This window comes from Meriones unguiculatus, chromosome 9 (genome assembly GCF_030254825.1).
Source record: "Meriones unguiculatus strain TT.TT164.6M chromosome 9, Bangor_MerUng_6.1, whole genome shotgun sequence".
NCBI classification, from domain to species: Eukaryota; Metazoa; Chordata; class Mammalia; order Rodentia; family Muridae; genus Meriones; species Meriones unguiculatus.
The window spans coordinates 10,571,074-10,589,642 of NC_083357.1; the positions used below are offsets into that span (position 1 = coordinate 10,571,074).

The 18,569-nt window shown below is 45.6% G+C and overlaps 1 protein-coding gene across 2 annotated transcripts in view; it reads left to right on the forward strand.

Annotated features, from left to right (window-relative positions):
- The first annotated feature begins 5,451 nt into the window (after positions 1 to 5,451).
- Positions 5,452 to 18,569, forward strand: part of Tmem273 (transmembrane protein 273) — a 30,628-nt gene continuing 17,510 nt past the window's right edge. For both annotated transcript variants that reach the window (XM_060390883.1, XM_021655042.2), the window contains exon 1: positions 5,452 to 5,565. In XM_060390883.1, coding sequence (XP_060246866.1) covers positions 5,520 to 5,565 — 46 coding nt within the window. In that variant the 5' untranslated portion in view covers positions 5,452 to 5,519. The remainder of the gene's footprint in view (positions 5,566 to 18,569) is intronic.

An 18,569-nucleotide genomic window follows, 5' to 3' on the forward strand; every position in this document is an offset into this window, starting at 1 on the left:
ATATATCATTGCTCTGATAAATGTATTATGTATGTGTGTGTGTGTGAATGTGTGCATATATATGGTTGTTGGTGATAATGATCTAATTTTAGTTTTTTACTTAATTGGCAAAATTATATTGTTTATCAGGTACTACTGAAAGGATCAGACTAACTTTGTAACCTATATGTCTTCTGAAGCCTATAGTTTTGAGTTTTAGGCCCAGGTTAAGCTAAAGCCTCGTAGTACCTTTCCAGAGAACGGAGGAATGTGACCCTGGCCATCTTTGAAGACAGATATAAAAAAACAAGCAAGCAATGACCTTCACTCAGCAAAAAGAATGACCAGACCCTTGTCTTTGAGATAGCGTTTCTTAGCAACCAACCCAGATAGCCTCAATCCTTCTTCTGAGTAGCCCCTGACCTCCGGCCAAAAGCCCGCAGCCCCGATCTTCAAGGATGAACTAATCACCCCCACCCACACCTTTAATTGCAGCCGCATCCACACTTGGCAGGACTGACCAAGCTTGAGCACTTAAGACTAACCAATTATCTTACTTTATAGCTTCCTCATCCAATCCTGAATTGCCAAGACTGCAACCCCTCAAAATTCCTGCGCCTTGTCCTTCAAAAACCCAAGGCCTTTGTCTCTCGGTGCCACTCCTTGCTGACCAGCAGGGATGACCCCATCGTGCAATGGTTAAAATAAACCTCTTGCAATTTTGCATCGATGAGACTCAGTCTCCTGAGTTCTCTTCATCCCTTCTAGATATTAGGCTCGTGCTGGGCCTAACATTACATGGTGTTTTGAAATACATATACATCATGAAATGCTGGTTTTATGCTTTAAATTTTAAAAAGTATGTATTCTCTTTTACTGGTGAATAGAAATGCAACTGGTTTTTACAATGTTGACCTAGTGCTCACCCAAATTATTTTTTTAATATGTGTTCTTTGTTCCATGTGACAAGTAATATCAAATGAAATTCAGTGTTTCTGTTTCCCAAAATTATTTTTCAACAGAAAGATTTCTGTAGAAATCGGGATGCTAACCTATGTTGACCAAAAATAATCATGTCGGCCATTTTGATGAGGCCGAATTGTGTGTCAGTGTGCTCCTGACTTGTCCCTCTCTGCTGGTCCAGAGCTCACCAGCTGTGGGGTTGTTGTTCACTCGGTCCTCTGGTTTTGCCGAAGTTAGGCTGGCCTCTTGAAACTAGCCAGAGAACATTCCTTAGAAAATACTTTTATGATATTCTATCAACTGTGCAGTTTTCTACTCCTAAAAATTTCCAATGCTTTCTTAAAGTTATCTAAGGCAACCCGTACTTCCCTCCCTTCTTGGTTCATTAGCAAGTACTTGGTTCCACGTGTTGGGAGGTGATGGGCTCTTCCTGCTTCCTCTTTCTCTTGTGAGCTTCAGGAAGTTGTGTTTTCTTAAGGTTGTGTTCACTTCCCCCAGTCTTTTAAATTTATTGGCCTAAGATTGTTAATATTGCCATTATTGTATGGTCAGCCTTTTCTGTATCCATGTTCTCATTTATTCTTGATGCTCTATGTTTTTAAAAATCTGTTTTCTCTTTTAATCCATTCTTTGAGAAGTTTGTCATATTAGTAGTTTTTTCAGAAAAAGAGACTTTAGATCTTTGTTGGTCCTTCCTGCTGAGTCTTTCATCTCTGGCTTATTGTTTATGTTTTCATATTTTTATTTGCTCTTCATTGTTTTGAGGGGGCGGTGGGGAGAGAAAGAGTACACTCTTAGTTTTCACCACTTTGTATGAAACACCATCTATGTAGCTTTTTCTTTTTTCTGCCTTCTTTTCCTTTTTTTTTTTTTTTGTCTGTTTCGATCTTCTGAGATAGCATCCTGCGGTATAGCCTTGGATGGTTTGTTATTTGTGACGCTCCTGTCCCTGAGCCCTGAGTGCTGGAATTATAGGTATGTACTACCATGCAGTCTCTTGCCGTTCTTTTTAGTGTTTGCACTGACGCGTTTTCTTCTAACTGTTACCCCTGACGTTCTAGAAGTCTGCTATGTAACATTTTCATTACCATTCTACTCCAGCTGCTTTCGATTCTCTGTAATTTTGTCTCTGACCCCTGTGTCACTTAAAAAATGTTTTAAAATGTCCAACTCTGCTGAACTTAAGCTGTCTGTTACTGTCTCTGTCAAGGCCCAGTTGTACTGTGCTAAGAAAAATGACCCGTATGTGACACATCCTTCTTTGACATTTTTAGGCTTTACCTTGTAGCCCGTGTATGGCCATTTTGGGTGGTTAGAACTGAATGTGACTTGGATGTTTCTAATCACTGGATGATGAGTTCTAGGTCAATCTAATAGCCCACTTGTGTGTCAAATCTTCCTTATCTTTACTTTTTGCAAATATCCCACAGTGCTGGCAGCTTGATGGCTCCACCCATCTTGCACTGAAGGCATTTGGGGGCAGGGCTGGGAGCACATGAGGAGGACAGGAGATTCCCTGGCGTGCCTGAGTTGGAGGTGAAGCAGCAGCTTGGCTGCAGGGCAGGTCGTCATTGCTGCAGAAGCAGGGCCCTCTCTGCCGACCCCCGTGAGGTGACCTCTCTACCCTCAGGTATGCTCTATCTTATTCCTACCTGATGATCCTATGAGATGCTGTGCTAGCTGGCCGGGATCCGATTCCTCTGTTAAGCAGTTGTGAGTCTGAGCTCAATCTGTGTAGGGCACCAGGTAAGGTTCTGACTATGGCCCTCGCACACTCACCAGCTACTGAAGTGGGAGCCATCATGATACCTGTGACAGCTACAGCCACAGGTTGTTCATGGAAGGCACATGGGATTGGGTACCTGCTCACGCTAGCAGCATGCCACTCCAGAAGGGAAAAGGCTCCATCTCTGGCGGTGTCAAGCAACCTTTGTAGCCTCTAGCCTAGAAGGCATCTTTGAGCTCTGAGATCCTCTTTATTCTCCAGTCTAGCAGCCAGCAGGCTTCAATTTTCCAGCTCAGGAAGTGATGGCAGGTGAGAAGCAGAAGTTTCTGAAGCTTCTTCCCTTTCTGGGTAGTATGGAGAGGTCATGTCCCGGATGGAGGTCTCAAGACGCCCTAGAGCAGTCAGCAGGCTGCTCTCTGTGTTTACTTGCCATATGGAAACACTTGAAAATTGGTTGCCAATACTGGGAAACGAGTGTGTTTACATTAACATAGAACCGCCTGATCTGGGCCGGCGAAATGGCTTAGTGGGTAAAGGCACTTGCAAAAGTGGGGAGGTGGTGCATGCCCTTAATCCCAGCGCTTGGGAGGCAGAGGCAGGTGGATCTCTGAATTCGAAGCCAGCTTGGTCTACAGAGCAAATTCTAGGACAGCCAAGGTTACACAGAGAAACCCTGTCTCGAAAAACCAGAAAGAAAGAAAGAAAGAAAGAAAGAAAGAAAGAAAGAAAGAAAGAAAGAAAGAAAGAAAGAAGTGCTTGATCTGTCTGGAAGCCAGGTCTCCTGAAACAGCAGTTGTAGGTAGTTGTGGGCCACCATGTTCATGCTGAACCTGGGTCGTTTGCATGGGTAGTAGGACTGTTAACCACCAAGTCTTTCAAGTCCCTCCTACAGCTTCTTACAGCATTCTCCGAGCAGGTGAAGCATTTCTACACATCATTATTTTTAGGTTCATGTGTGTTAAGTAAACAAGCATGAGTGGTGCTAGGGTCAATCCAGGGCCTTGGGCATGTCAGGCAAAAGGTCTACCACCTGGCTTCATACTCAGCTCTGTGTGTCTGTGTGTGTGTGTGTGTGTGTGTGTGTGTGTGTGTGTGTGTAGGTGGAGTCTCACCACAGAGGTGGCCTGAAACTTTCTAACCTCCAAGTAATATCACATTGAACTATATATGAAGACTATGTAAATGTACCGATATGTGTGGAGGTGGAAGGAGAGAATAGTCTGACGACATGAAAATGTTGCAAATTATATTGCTTATGATGCGACCTCCTTTTCTTTCATGTCCAGAGGGGGCAGAAGTGACCACGCCAAAGGGTCCAATGGTCCTCTGCCATCCATGGTAATCTGACTACCTCTGTTTGACAGATGGGCCTCTGATATTTGTCAAAGGCTGACAGGACGGTGGCATGGGCTGCTGGGTGAGTGGTTCAAGCCCAGGCTTCACACCTACCTCTGTATAGACTGTGGTTTGGTTTCTCCCTCTGTCATAGTCTGGTCAGTATTAATAGTCAACACAGGAAGTGTGGTGAGGGTCAAGTACTGTCAGGTCCTCAGAGAACACCAGGCACAGGAGAAAGTGCTGCCATAGTTGGCTGTCGCTGAGAGGTCTGACACGGGAGCCCAGTGGATGGCTCATGTTTGGCCAGCTCAGTTAGAGACTCTAGACTTGTCATTATGTGGACTGAACATTTAAGAAGTAGCATTGCTTACCTACTGTACTTGGAGCCTCAAGTCAGCTAGCTGAGCCAGGGGAGGCAGCGGGACTTGAGCTCTGGGAACCTGAATGGGAAGAATTACAACAGCGTTCTCTGACCTCGAAAGGAAGCCTAGCACTTGCTTCCAGAGGTGTGCAGGACACAAACTGCAGAGGTGTTATCCCGTGGCTGCACTGAGCATGGGATTTTTGTTCATACTCCTGCTGTTGCAGACAGCTGGATATCCTTTGAAAGTGTGGAGGTGGCAAGCGCCGTTTTATCTATGAACAGATCCTGCTGTTGCTATGGGGCAAGAAACACACATTCTTCTTTATCACAGGTTGTTCTGATGCCCACGTTTCAATGGTTCTGACTTATTTTATAATCCTTGTCAACCTTAATGCAGCCGTCTGACACTTATTCGGAGGGGCCTGGTTTCGCACATCTATAATCACAGCATGAAAAAGGCTTCAGCAGGTGATCAAGAATCTAAGTCCAACCTAGGCTTCACAATGAAAAAGCAGGAGTCTGGGAAAAAGCAGGAGTCAAGGATGTGGCCCAGAGTTACAGCCTTTTGTCTCACATGCCCAGGGGTCCGGGTTTGAGCCTAGCAGCACAAGAAAGCAGCAAGCAAGCCTGTCATTCTGAGAAGAGAATAATAGGCCTCTCCAGGTTCAGAAGCACCCATGGTGTAATAGAGTGAAGTTGTCAGGGAAGTCAAGGTGGAGAGAATTATGGTTACAGCCCCAGGCCTGAAAGGCTACTCTAAAGTCTGGTTTTCTGGACGCAATAGGTCAGGCGATCTCTTCCTTTAAGAACTACCAGCAGAGGTCTTTGGGCAAGGAATTGACCTGAAGTGATACTTCAGTCTTAGAGCTGTGAGGAGGAGGCTAGATGAGAACTTATGGTTGCCTGTAGCCTTCCTGGTGGATCCTCACAGGCAGACACTAACTCCCTCCCACCCATCAGCAGGCAGAGGCCAAATAACAGGGACTTCCCTCGACCCTGCCGGCAAAGGGCCAAGAGGAACCCACAGCCTTTGGCTGTGGCTGTAGCTTCCTTCCTTGTCAGTCACGTGGGGCTTGGCTCCCATCCCCGGAACCTGGGGTCATAGAGCTCATTTGCTTGCTCTCACAGGAGCCAGGACAGAATACCGCTATGAGCTCAGGGGTCCCATTACTGAGAGCCCTTCTCTTCCTCTTGGGTAAGTGAAGGCAGGTGGCAGAACTGGGGTGGGCGTTAACCTTTGGCAGCCTGGGAACCTAGCGAGCTTAAACTGCAGACTGGACACCCATGGGTTTCACCTCTGACTCTGGCCACATCCCTCAGGGTAGATGGCCTTGCTGATTTGGGTGGGATGGTGAGCAAGGCCCCTGTTTCATTTCAGATGCTAATTATAAACACATGCTGGGCTGAGGGAGGAGGGGGCCCAGAGGAAGAGCTTCAGGCTTGGCATCTAAGAACAATCTGCTTCGACCATGGCTTCAGTCCTCACACAATGGAGCTTGACTCTGACACTCTGAGTTTCAGTTCCTAACCTAATGAGATGAAAGATAATAATGTTTACTTCATAAGCTTATGAGAGAATTGAGTTAAACTTAAGCGAGCCAAATCAAGATAATTGCAAAGAAGAGATAGGCAGCTGATGCTGCCCCGTTCCTTGTCACTGTGCGGAGGGCAGTGGAGTGGGCAGTAGAGTGGACCCAGCAGAATCTTTTTTTTTTTTAAGTCACTTTTTTTGGCTAAGCACTGAAAGGTGTAAGGAAGGAGAGAAGCAGGAGTAATGTGGTGCTGACTAGAAAGAAAAAAAAATTAGAGAAGCATCTTAGGGAGGAGGAAATGTGGCAAATTGGAGAGAGCTTCAGCAAGATGGCTAGAAATTTGCAAAGATGCAGGCGGCAGCGATGGGGGGAACTGCTACTTTGCAAAGTCCGCTTGGGTCTCAGCTGTTGTTTCTTTGGAAGGCAGCAACCATTTGCTCTAAGATGCCTTTTCCAGACAACCGAACAGAACTGAAAGGCAAGCAGTCGTCCTCCTAACAGTTTCCTGTGTCTAGAAGCGTGGCCTGAATCCTGTACACAGACAAGATGATTCCCATAGCCCGCCTCCATGTGCCCCTGTGCCAGGCACCAGGCAGAGGCAGCACAGACTGGGTCTCAGGAATTAGCATGTCAAGGCGGATACCTCTCATCTACATGTGAATGAGGGTCCCTAATGGCGACAATCAGATAGCAGGAACCAGTGAGCAGTGACTGAAGGTGCTCAGGACAGCAGAACTCAGTGTTCCTGCCAAGCTAAGGTTCTGAAGCCAGCAGAGTTTCTAACTTCTATTTCTGCTTTGGGCTGACAGAAATACAGACCAGTGTATCCTGGGGAATCTGGGGGAGGGGGCTGAATTTAAGAAAACCAAGAATGAAGTAAAATTATACAAACAGAATTTTTCATTGAAGAATTGCAGACAGTATGTCTGGGAGGTGCTCAGACCGACAAACCCTAAAAAAAAATAATAGCATGTGGCATTTCTGGGTCCTCCTGAGGTGCAAAGTACTGTCTAAAGTTTACCTTGGCTCCGTCAGTCCCACAGCTTCATGGAAAGACACCTCTGGCACTGTGATCTCTGGGTGCCTTTTAAACTCCGTGGCCCAGGCATCCATCTCTTCAAAGCTTTCACAGGGAGGCAGAACGTGGGGAGGACCGTGGGGAAAGTTCTAGACCTCCAGGTGTTACCCTTTGCTCTGCCCTTTGCAGGCACAGAGAACTAAGACAATCAGTTACCTCCTCCGAGCTGACTTTCATGGTCTGTCAGTTAAGGCTAGTGATCTGTCCTGCTTCCTATGATGGTTGAGGGAATTAAACTTGTTACCACATTCTGTTCTCTTGATGCAGTGTCTGACTCAGGATCTGGCATGAGGGAGCTTACTGATTCAACCTCACAGAGTCCATTTAAGATAAAGGGAAGCTGCTCACAACTTTCGTCACAGAAATCCCGTGTCAAAGAATTTACTCTAATGAAATAATAGGGTAAAAAGCTTCCCCAAGTGTTTAACAGGATCCTACTCGGTATGGAAGGAATCTCAAGTAAAGGATTGCCCAGATCAGGCTGGTCGGGGTTCACGTCTGTGGGTAATTGTTTTGGTTGTTGGTTGATGTAGGAGGCCTCAGCTTACTGTGGGTGATGCTGTTCCTGAGCAGGTGATCTAGGTTGTATCTGAAAGCTGACCTTGCAGGAGGTAGAAGCTAGCTAGTAAGAAACTTGATAAAAAGTTGGTTTTGGCTGTGGTGGTCATCACATCAACAGCGAAGCACACTAGAACATGGTCTAAGAAGCATTTTAAAACCCACCTTTAAATGGGTCGCATTATTCAAGAGTAGCATTTGAAATGTGTCTGTGTGTGTGCCTAGATGAAAGCGTCTAGTTTAATTTTTCTATATGTAATATAAAACACTCCTAACATTTGCTTTAGAGTCTTTAATTTAGAACCTGTCTGCAATGCTGCTTCCATTCAGTCCCCACTTAATAGACATATGAGCTGCCTGTTCTGGGCCATGGTTCTGGATCTGACTATATTTGAATACCGTCTTGCTGATTTAATAGCTTATGAATCCTTGTCATTTCTCAGTAAGATTGTACTTTTTGTTAGTTGCTGTTAGAATCTTCTTGACTCTGGGCATTGCTTCCTCTCTCGCTGGGACTTTTCCTCCAAAGCATGGGGAAGCCCTCTTCTTGAGAGCTGACCCGTGTGATGCTTCCCTCAGAACCATCCCACAGGCCTCATTCACCTCTCAGAAATGGCTCAAAATGGGATGTTCCTGTAATTATGCCCATTTGGACAGATAAGGAAAGTGAGGCTGCTAGGCTGAAGCAGCCTCTCGGAGAACACAGAGCAGGTAAGTGGCTGTGCTCAGATTCAAATGGGGCATTTTGATGCCACAAAGCTGTACTTTCAAAGCCAGCAGAAAAGCGCCTCTCAGCTGAGGATGGAAAGGGGTGTCACCATGAACACACTCTCACGGTTTTTAAACTGCTCTGTTCATATTGCCATTTCCAAATCTCAAAAAGCATGGCAATAAGGAGTATTCATGTAATCAGAGAGCTGATTTTAAGGACAGTTCACTCCCCCTTTCTTTATCTGTGTTTCTTTCTGTGTGTCTTAGCATGGAAATCATTTGGAGCCAGACTGTATAACCCCTAACATATCCCTGTGTGTTTACCCAGACTAGGGACAGGCTCAGCAGCATAAACGAAGTGGGAGGGATATCACATGACCTGAAGAATGATGGGCACAAAGACTGGATACCTCTGGTCAAACCTGGAGGGTCTGGAAGAGTCTGCATAAAGAGCAGAGCAGCGGAAAGAGGAGGTTAGAGAGGGGCTGGAGAAGAGGCGCTGTGCCTGTGTGTGTCTGTGTGTGCCTGTGTGTGCCTGTGTGTGCCTGTGTGTGCTTGTCTCTGCCTGTCTCTGCCTGTCTGTGGTGTTCTGAGATGCAGCAGGCCGACTCCAATCTGCAGCAATTTGTGGAGTGTTTTACAATGGCAAGGAGAGTGTTTGTTTTCCTGCACAGGGACATAACAAGTGTTTGAGGGGATGAAACCGCCAGTTCTCCCTCTCTGACCATTTGAATCGTTATACTGTTACCCTTAAATATGTGCAAACAGGATGTTTCGATTGAAAATGAGGAATGATCACAACAGTTCCCTTACATAACTATAGCACACTCACCAGCCTTAGGAACTATAGCACTAATAAAATGCTTTCCTAGCGTATGTGAATCACATTCCAATATTTCCCACAGCAGTTGTGGCCACCTTGATATAGGGGCAGGCGCTGCCTGGGGTGACCAGGACACTTTAGCCTTCTGGAGGCTGTGGCATGCATGGCCTTGGTTACTCAGCCAAGTGATGATTTTGAAGAGCACAGCTTTCTGACAAGTCCCATGCTGCCACAGCAATCCTTATTTAGGGGTCCCCTGATGCTTCCTAATGTTACACCAAAGTGATCCATTTTTCTACCAAAAAGCAACATGGCCATCGCTGTCATCTTCAGCTTTATGTGTGGAGGTGCAGATTGCAAGAGAAAGGCTGAAGCACTGTTGACCTTATGATAAAATACTTAAAACTAGGTCTTGGATTGCAGTCATTAAACCTTCTGCATAAATACCAGAATATCTGATCTAATTGGTAGTATCTAGTAAAATTCCTTGGCATGTTATTAGAGGTCCATCTCTCCTCCTGAATGTGCTGCCATGAGAAACGCTTCCGTGGACTTGAATTCCAGCAGAAACATGAGCCATCTGTCTTGGTTTTAATAGTGTTGGAAAGCATCTGCTGAATTCTATGTATCATTACAATCGTGAGAATAAAAGGAATACAATATCACTTTAATTACGTTCCAGGGCCTAAAACATCTTTCACTGAAAGAGCCAGTGTTATTGAAAGAGAGAGGCTTTTTTTTCCTGCCTTAATTTATAATGAAAAGATGGCAGAGGCCGGGGTAAAGAGAATTAAATTCGTTTTTATCTTACGAAGTCAAAGTCATCACTTTCTTCCTTGGCTCTTAGTCCCTGAGATCTTTGTATGAATCTTTCCTGACAGCTTTTCCCCTGTTCCAGTTTCTTGCCAAGACAATACTTTAGATTATGTGGTGAGGAGATGGGTGTGAGAAAGAATTGGTGTGTTCGTTCTTTTTTTTTTTGCTGCCTACCAGCTCATTGGGAGACAAAAGGAAATCATCCAACAGGGCCTCTTAGCTGGTGGGCAGGTGGCAAGGGAAGAAGCCGGGACTGTGGGCATGGCCAGCGTATCCATATAGCAGGACAGCAGGACTAGCTTCAGGGATTCATCCCTTTTTCTAACTGAGTTACTTCCTGGCTTCAGGTTTTTTTTTTTTTTTTTTCTCTGCAGTTGGTTACTGGGCTTCCCTGTTGACTTTCAGGGGTTCTTTGTATCATCCAGGTGTGTGAGTGCCCTCTGTCAAATCTGTTGCTGAAAACATATTTAATACTTTAAACACTCATTTCTTAATTAGAGTAAATACAGTTTTGAGACAGGGTCTCAGTATGTAGCCTTAGCTGGCCTAAAACCCACTAGGTAGACTAGGATAGCCTCAATTCACTGTAAGCCTCTGCCTTCCAAAGACTGAGATCAAAAGCAGTACCATATCTGGCTTTGTTGTTGTTTTGATTTTATTTGTGTGTCTCTGTGTGTGTCTACACATGTGTATGCCACACGTATGTTTCCTGCAGAGGCCATAAGGGGACTTCAGGTCCCGTAGGGGCTGGAGTTACAGGAGGTTGTAAGCCATATGACATGGTGCCTGGAACCAATCTGGAGTCCTCTGGAAGTGCAGCAATGGGCTTCGGTCATTGAACTATCCCTCTAGTCCAAACGTAGTTAATGTCTGAGAAGTTTAATGAACTGGTTTACTTTTTTTTGACAGGATCTTCTTTTGCTATGAGGTATGGAAGTTTTCACCAAGCCTGAAGATTTGGCTTCCAAGTCTTGTATACTTTCATGCTCTGCATTCAGATCTGTGATATGTTTTGTGTATGTGGGTGTTTTGTACATATATGCTCATATGTGTATATATGCATGTGTGTGCAGGTGTGCCGGTTATAGGCATGAATCTGTAGAGGACACTGTAACATTAGGTGTCTTCCCCTGTCACCTTCTACCTTATTTTTTTGGCATTGGGTCTCTTACTGAACCTGAAACTCACCAGTTCAGCTAGATTAGCCAGCCAGTGAGCTCCAGGCATCTTCCTGCCTCTGTTTCCCCAGCTCTGGAATGCCAGGCGTGTGTTGTTGTGCCCAGCTTTTGATGTGGGTGCCGGGGTCTGAGTTCAGGCCTCCGTGCTTGCAGACAGTCACTCTGTACACGACGTCCCCACCCCGGCTCACTATGACGTACTTTGAGCTGTTGTGTGTAAGGATGTATGTCTAGGTGTACTCTATTGTATTTGTGATTGTATTCTGTTGTTATCGCTTTTTATCCTACACGTCTCTGACTGCCTCAGCTCAGTCGGTTGAAAAACCATCCTTCCTCCAATGATCTCCGTTGCTGTGTCAAAAAGCAGATGGCTTGTACTCATGGAAACAATTTTGGCTCTCCTTTCTGTTCAGACACGCTTGTCTCTCTGCCATGGGTCAGCCTTGAGTCCTGAGCTACGGGACGTCTCAGGTTTGTACAGCAGTCCCTCCTACTTTACCCTTTTTTTTCAAAACATTAAAAAAACAACAACAATTCTAGCCTTGTAAATCTGAAAATGCCTTTGCATACAGCAGAAAAACTTACTAGGCTATATGGAAATGATTTGCTTAAAGGTGTGGAGCAATTGGGAGAGATGGGGTATCTTTATTATGAATGTATCTCCTAGGAGCTCAGTGTCTTTTCATTTCCTGATATTCTTGAGTTCTCCCTTCAGTGCTGTGGAGTTCTGGTCTATGTCTGCGTATGTATGATTATACTGAGGGTCTTCAAGTGATAAGGAATTATATTGTCTTTCCAGTCTTTCCTTCTCTGCATAATGAATGTAGAGAAGCCCTGCTGGTTTGTGTCTGTAGATCTGAGTTCCACCACCTTGTTGAACTCTAGGAGTTATTGTTTGATTACTAAGGATTTTCTTCTCAGACCAACATTTATAATGCAAATGAGGATCCCACCCTATTCTGAGCTCTGTTGCATTTATTCCCTATTCTTGTCTTGGTGGCGTGGTGAGGAAATCTTGTACTGAATTGAAAAGAAGTAGTGACAACCGCCCCCCCCAACACACATTGTTCCTGATCCAAGTGGGAAAATACCTGTTTCTTACCAGTAAGATTAGGGTTCTTCACCTTCCTGATGCTGCGACCCTTTAATACAGGTCCTCATGTGGGGGTGACTCCCACCCATAAGTTATTTATTTCATTGCTACTTCATAACTGTAATTTAATTTTGTTACTGTGAAGAATTGTAATGTAAATATCTGGTGTGGAGGATAGCTCATAGATGACCTTAAAGGGGTCATGACCCACAGGTTGAGAACTGCTGATTAAGGGCGATGTCAGCTCAAAGTAGGTTTGCAGATGGTGTTAGTATTTAAAAAATGATGCCACACATATACAACAAATATGAAAGATATTTATTGGATGGAGATGGAGAGAGGGAAGGAGAGAGAGAGAGAAAGAGAGAGACAGATGTGGTGGGGGAGGGAGCACCCCATCAGAGAGAGAGGAGAGAGCAAGAGAGAGGGAGAGTGGCTTACTGGCCACTAAGTACCTGGCCTAGATGATGTCATAGAATGCAGGTACTGACATAAGATGTTGTCAGGACCGTAAAGGCAGGCCAGTTGAATTGCCTGCACAACGTAACAGATGGTCTCTGTGACGGTGAAGGATTCCTTCCATCTCTGGTTTTAAGAGAGGTTTTTGTCATGGATGAGTGTCGTATCATGCAATGTGATCAAGTGTGTTTACCGCACTGCTTACATGGTCATGTGACTCATTTCTGTAGTCTGCTGGCATAGCATGTGACACTGGCGGATGTTCAAATATTGATTCAGTCTATGTTCTGGACTTAGCCATGCTGTTTAATTTGTACATGTGGCTGAATCCTTGATAATCGGCAGAGCTTTTTGATCACCTGTCCTGCTGCTGGGTTGCCTTTGCTGGGCTTAATAGTAAGGTGAATGGAGGCATTCCTGTCTCTTCCATTTTCAGAAAAAAAAAAAATGATACAGCCTTGCCGGAAAACCTTTAAACTTCTGCTACACTTATCCCATGAAAACAGTATGAAGCTACATGTTCCTTCTGGAGGAGTTTACAAAGTAACTCCAATTTCCTCAATTACTCTTAATTAAACTATATATTTAGGATATATAGTTCATGATGAGTTTGGTGGCTTGTGAGTTTTGAGAAATTAATTCATTTTTACAAACTGGCAAATTTTTATATGTAGAGCATTTCATAACATTTTCTTCTTGTCGTTGTTATTAATTATTGTTACTGTCAGTTATGACCATCAACATCATCTTTGGTGCTTCAGTCTCTGGAGTGCCAGTCCTGATTTGTCCCTCATATTGTTAACTGCCAAGTTTCCTTTGTCAGTCTTGTCAGGATTTTTCAACTGGATCTTATTTTCAAAGAAACAATTCTTTGTTTCATTGATTTCCAATGATGTTTTTCTGTTTTCAATTCAATTGATTTCTGATCACAACCCTATGTCTTCCTTTCTTCTGCTTGTTTTAAGTATATTTTGCTGTTTGTCTTTGAGCTTCTTGACGTGATATCTTAGATTATGGACTAAAGCCTTTCTTTTCCAAGAATTTAGTGATGTGATTCTCTCTCTCGGGGCATTGGTAGCTGTGGTCAACATGTTTTAGTATGGACAATTTTCAGTGAGTTAATAAACATTTTATTTCTTTGAGACTTTCTTTTGATCCACAAGTTTTATTAGCGCTTACGATTGCGCATGCCCCACTGGCCTACTCTTCGTAGTTTCTAGTTGATTCTCTCCTTCCTTTCTTCATATTTGTTTTCTGCATGCAGGTCTTAGCATGTAGTCCAGCTTGTCCTCAGAGTTATGATTCAGGCTGGCCTCAACCTTCAAGTCCTTCCATCTTAGCTAATAAATGGAATTACAGGACGATGTCACCATGCCTGGCTGAGAACTGGCTTTTTTAATTAGTATTATTTTTATTTTTTATTTTTTACAGGCACTCCTGCACACGTGCTTCTTGGTGTTTCTAGGCCGCTAGGTGTATTGGCACCATGGCTAATGCCCACAAAGAGCAACTTACGAGTGAAAGGATGTGCTTTGCTAGGATGTGTCTGTCACGGCAGGGAAGGCATGGCAGAGGTCATGGTGGTGGGATCACGTGACTGACCACGCAGGAGGGATGTGCCCTCTCTCATATAACATTACCCTTTCTTCTTCTTCTTCTTCTTCTTCTTCTTCTTCTTCTTCTTCTTCTTCTTCTTCTTCTTCTTCTTCTTCTGTCTGGGCTCCTAATCCAATGGTGTGCCTCCCACTCCAGGGTGGACCTTCCATCTTATATGATCCTTCTGTGGAAATACCATCACAGACACACCCATGAGTACATGTCCAGGGAAATTTTAAACCCTGCCAACCTGACAATGAAAATACCCACTACTGTAGCTTCACTGGCATCTAGTCTGAGATACACAATGCAAGGAGAAATCCAAAGGAACTAACTTTTTGCTTATTCCTAACATCTTGGGGGCCCCGAGCAGCCTGCCTTCTCTCTACCTGAACCACTTATGTTTGTTTTAAAGTATGGTATACAGGGATTTTAGATATTTTTATTGTGAGGAACATGAATAAATAAGAATGTTTCATTTCCCGGGCCTTGGAAGAGGGCCCTTGGATGGCTTCTTTGGAGCAATGCTCTCCTGGAGGGGGTTGGTGCTACCAAATATCTGTCAGATATCCATTCTTGATCCCTGAGGATCCCAAAGGGAAGAAAAAAAGGGGGGGGGTTTAAAAAATGGCTGAGAGGCATAAAGCAGACTGAATGGATCAGTCAGCTTTCTCACCAGCTCCCAAATTAAACTGTCTGCACTTCCCCCTAATCTCACATCCAGGCCCTCATTTATCTGCCACAATTGCTTCAACTGCTCTTTTTATTAAATTTGAATCCATTAGATACTGGCCAATGTTTCTCAGCAAGGAAGGCTAGATTTGCTCACTTGTATGGGTCTGCCTGGCATCTAGCTGCACCCGCTCCAAGACTGGCCAGGGCTGCGCGGAGCCAGCAGCACAGTGGCGTTCTTCCTTCATGCTCGCCCACAGGAAGTATTGTGCAGGCCAAAGCCGAGTGTGTGGCTGAGCAGCAACTTCCGTCAAAGCTGAGGGTCAGTCCAGGCATAGCCCCACTGGCAGATAATGTTGGGCAGGAAAGGCACGGTGTTGTGCGGCAGCAGCCATGGGCAGCTAAACAGGCCTAGGAAGGGCCTTGGAGGGACTTGGTGAAGAGTCCTGAGCTGCTCTGGGGCATTGGACAACACTGACAAGCCATGACCCCTGAAGACAGGCCGACTCCTAGTGGTGATGCACTCCCAGTGCTGGCAGGAGACATTTGCAGAGCCAGGCTGACCCAGGTTCAAACCCAAGATCACTCATATCTAAGCACGTAAGCCTGAACAGTTCGTGTCACCTCAGGGAGGACTCTGTTTCAAGCCCCCAGTTCCTGTGGACACACACACACACACACACACACACACACACACACACACACAGACATGCACAATACAAGGGTGCTTGCTCCTCTTGATCTTGCCAGTAAAGTTTTGCAAAGTTCAGGAATTAGGTCAGCGCTCAGTTGTGGGAAGGGCATGTGTGGGCATGGGAAGCCCAGATGAAAGCAAAGGCATGTGTTAAGATAGGAGATACCTCAGAGGAGTGGCTGCCCTGGAGAGAGGGAGAGAGCAGAGAGAGGGAGAGAGGAGAGAGAGGAGAGAGGGGGGGGGAGAATGCTTCAATTTCCAGCTATTATAGCAAACCAAATACCCAGAGGATGGGGCCTCCTCTCTCCAAATGATGGTATGGAACATGAATTCGCACCATCCAGAAGTCTAGGGGGAAACCAAAGCTCAGGTAAGAGACTCTGCAAGGGATCTGCCAGCAGTAGGCACCATCTCCAGTCCTGAATGTCTGGGCACTCCAATTAGGACCAAGCCTGATTTCTTCCTGCTCTGCCCATGATGGAAGAAGTTGTTATAGCAAAGCTTCTCTCTTCAGAAGGGGACTGTGGGTTTCTGAGTGATGGGGTAGGGTGAGGCAGGCTTGACTTGTGGTTTAAATATTTAAGTATGTGACACACCCTAGGCCCTGCAAATGTAAGGAGCTGCCTTTAAAAACATAGTTAGAGGAAGGTGTCCAGGGCAAAGCAGCCCTCGCTCAGCAGCCTCTCTTGGTAAACAGAGGCAGGTGGCTAGCTGGCGCCCTCACCCTGGGCTGCTTGCTGCTGCCTTCTCTCTGCAATGTCATGGCTCCTTCGCGCGGGCCGGGCCAGCTGTCATCCCCCAGCTCAGCTGCCTGGGCACGTGCTTCCCTCAGCTGGTCCCTCAGGACTCTAAGCAAAGCTTCCCAAGGCTGAAGAGCACAGTATGAATATTGCATGAATAATAATAACCCCACCACTTAGCGGTTATACAACGCTTCCCTCTTTCCTGATACTTTACCATCATTAATTAGTTATTCTGTACTGAGCCTGCCTCCCTGCTTACTGCCAAGACAACCCCAACAAAGGCAGCTCTGGGTTGAGGTTTACTCTAGAGAACAGGCCTACTCTGAACTGAAGCTCCAAGACGGGGTTTCAGACCTTTCTCCTCGTAGAGACTGGTCAACTTTGCCCTTGCTGGGAGGACCTCTCTTCCTGATCTGAGCACCCCCTTGAGAGGCCCCAGTTCTCCCACCAGGAAAACAGATGTTTACAAGTGCAAAGACAGCTGTTGCCTGCCTTTCATCCAGGGCCCACACACCCAGGGGCTGCATCTGCCAGTGGCACTGAGCTCAGCATACCACCATACTCAAGCCAAAGTCACTCAGCGATGGGTGACAGAATGGGAACTCCTGGTTCTGAGTGTCCTCCACGTGCCCTTCTCTTCTTGTGGCCTTCTCTCCCTAGGTCACAGGAAGGCTTTCAGGTACTCGGTGATGCCCTGGGAGATGTAACAGACTTTCTCCCTAATGAGTGTAGGCCTGGTGGGGGCCAGAAGTCCTTGTGGGGTATCACCCACCTTGCTAGCACTCGCTGGGCTCCTCTTCTTTCAGTATCTATCTCCCCCACATTTGCACCCACTTCCTTGCCACGTATGCCTTGGCACTTGTGTCTACCTTCTGGTGAGAAGGAACCCAGACCCCCACCACTAGAAGTCCCTATTTTTGCAAACATTCTCATGCTTGGGGCACCCCTCCAGACCCAAGACAGCTCCCACCTCCAGCCTCTCCATTAGTCTGAGAAGGTATCGATTGCTTTGGCTTCTGGAAGCTGAGTGTTTGGATCGCAGTGTGTGAATCTTTAAGAATTAATTAGCAAAGATTGCTCGGGAAAACAATATGGGCCCAAGTTTTGATGCTGTCTGGTCACCCACTGTTACCATTCTCCTCTTAATTACGGTGCTATTTCTAGAAGGTAGAGGTACTTGCTCGTGTCTCATGTCTTCCCTTGGCCTTTTCATCGGTCTGGTGGCCTTCTGTGGCTTCCTGCTTCTCACTCCTGCCCAGGGCAGCTGTGTCCTGGCTGGATAAAACATGGATAAGACCATGCCCTCCAGTCCTGCTTTAGGTCAGCTTAGCAATAGGACCATCAAGGTCACCTGTGGGACTGTCCCCATACTTGTTTGAGAACGCTCAGGATAGCTTCTATGTCAGTGCTCTGGCAGCTCTATCCTGTTGAGCTGCCTCTTTAATTCTTATGCTCTTCTCTTCTTAGGCCTCCCGACCCCCATGCCTGCCTCCTCCTCTGCCCTTCTTACTCCTTTCATCCCTCTACAGGCTTGTATTAGCCTTCCTGATGCCAACTAAATTATAAACTTGTAGAAGTTTCCTAACACCCCAGGCAGGATTTGACTCCCTTTGCTAGCCAATCACCGTGAATGTGTGGACAGAGGCTTCCTGTATGTGGCAATAGATATTTTCCTCCTGCTCCACTAACCTTTATTCACCTTTTTCTAACTTATTTCAAATTCTTAAATATGAATAGGCAACTCAAGATTATAAACCCGCTGAAGAAAACTAAAAAGTATAGAAGCCGAAGGAAATAGTGAAAGAAGCCTATTTGGAACAGAAAATAGACTTGGGGATGAAAGCATTATTCAAACAATGATACCATTAAATACTAAAATAAGATATTGAGTGTATTAAACTAAAAGAGAATGCTCTTATGCAGGAGCATGAGTAAAGGAGCATAAGGAAGAGTCCCTAGAATTTAAAGCTCAAATGAAAAACTGAGCAAAAAAGCATATCTGCCCATCTTCCTGGGTGTCAAATCCAAGGGCTTGGATAGGTGTGTGGATCAAGACACGGCTCTGCATCCTTGAGGACTCTTTTTCCATGGGTAGGGCTCTCTGGGCACCAGAGGGCAGTCATTGTGCCCCTTGCTGCCTGGAGCCCTCTTTCCTTGCCCCTTTTCTTCCTACTGTTTTTTCTTGCTCTGACCCATACAGCTCTGTCTCTAATCTAGGTCCTTTCAGAGATAGGCTGGGGCACAAA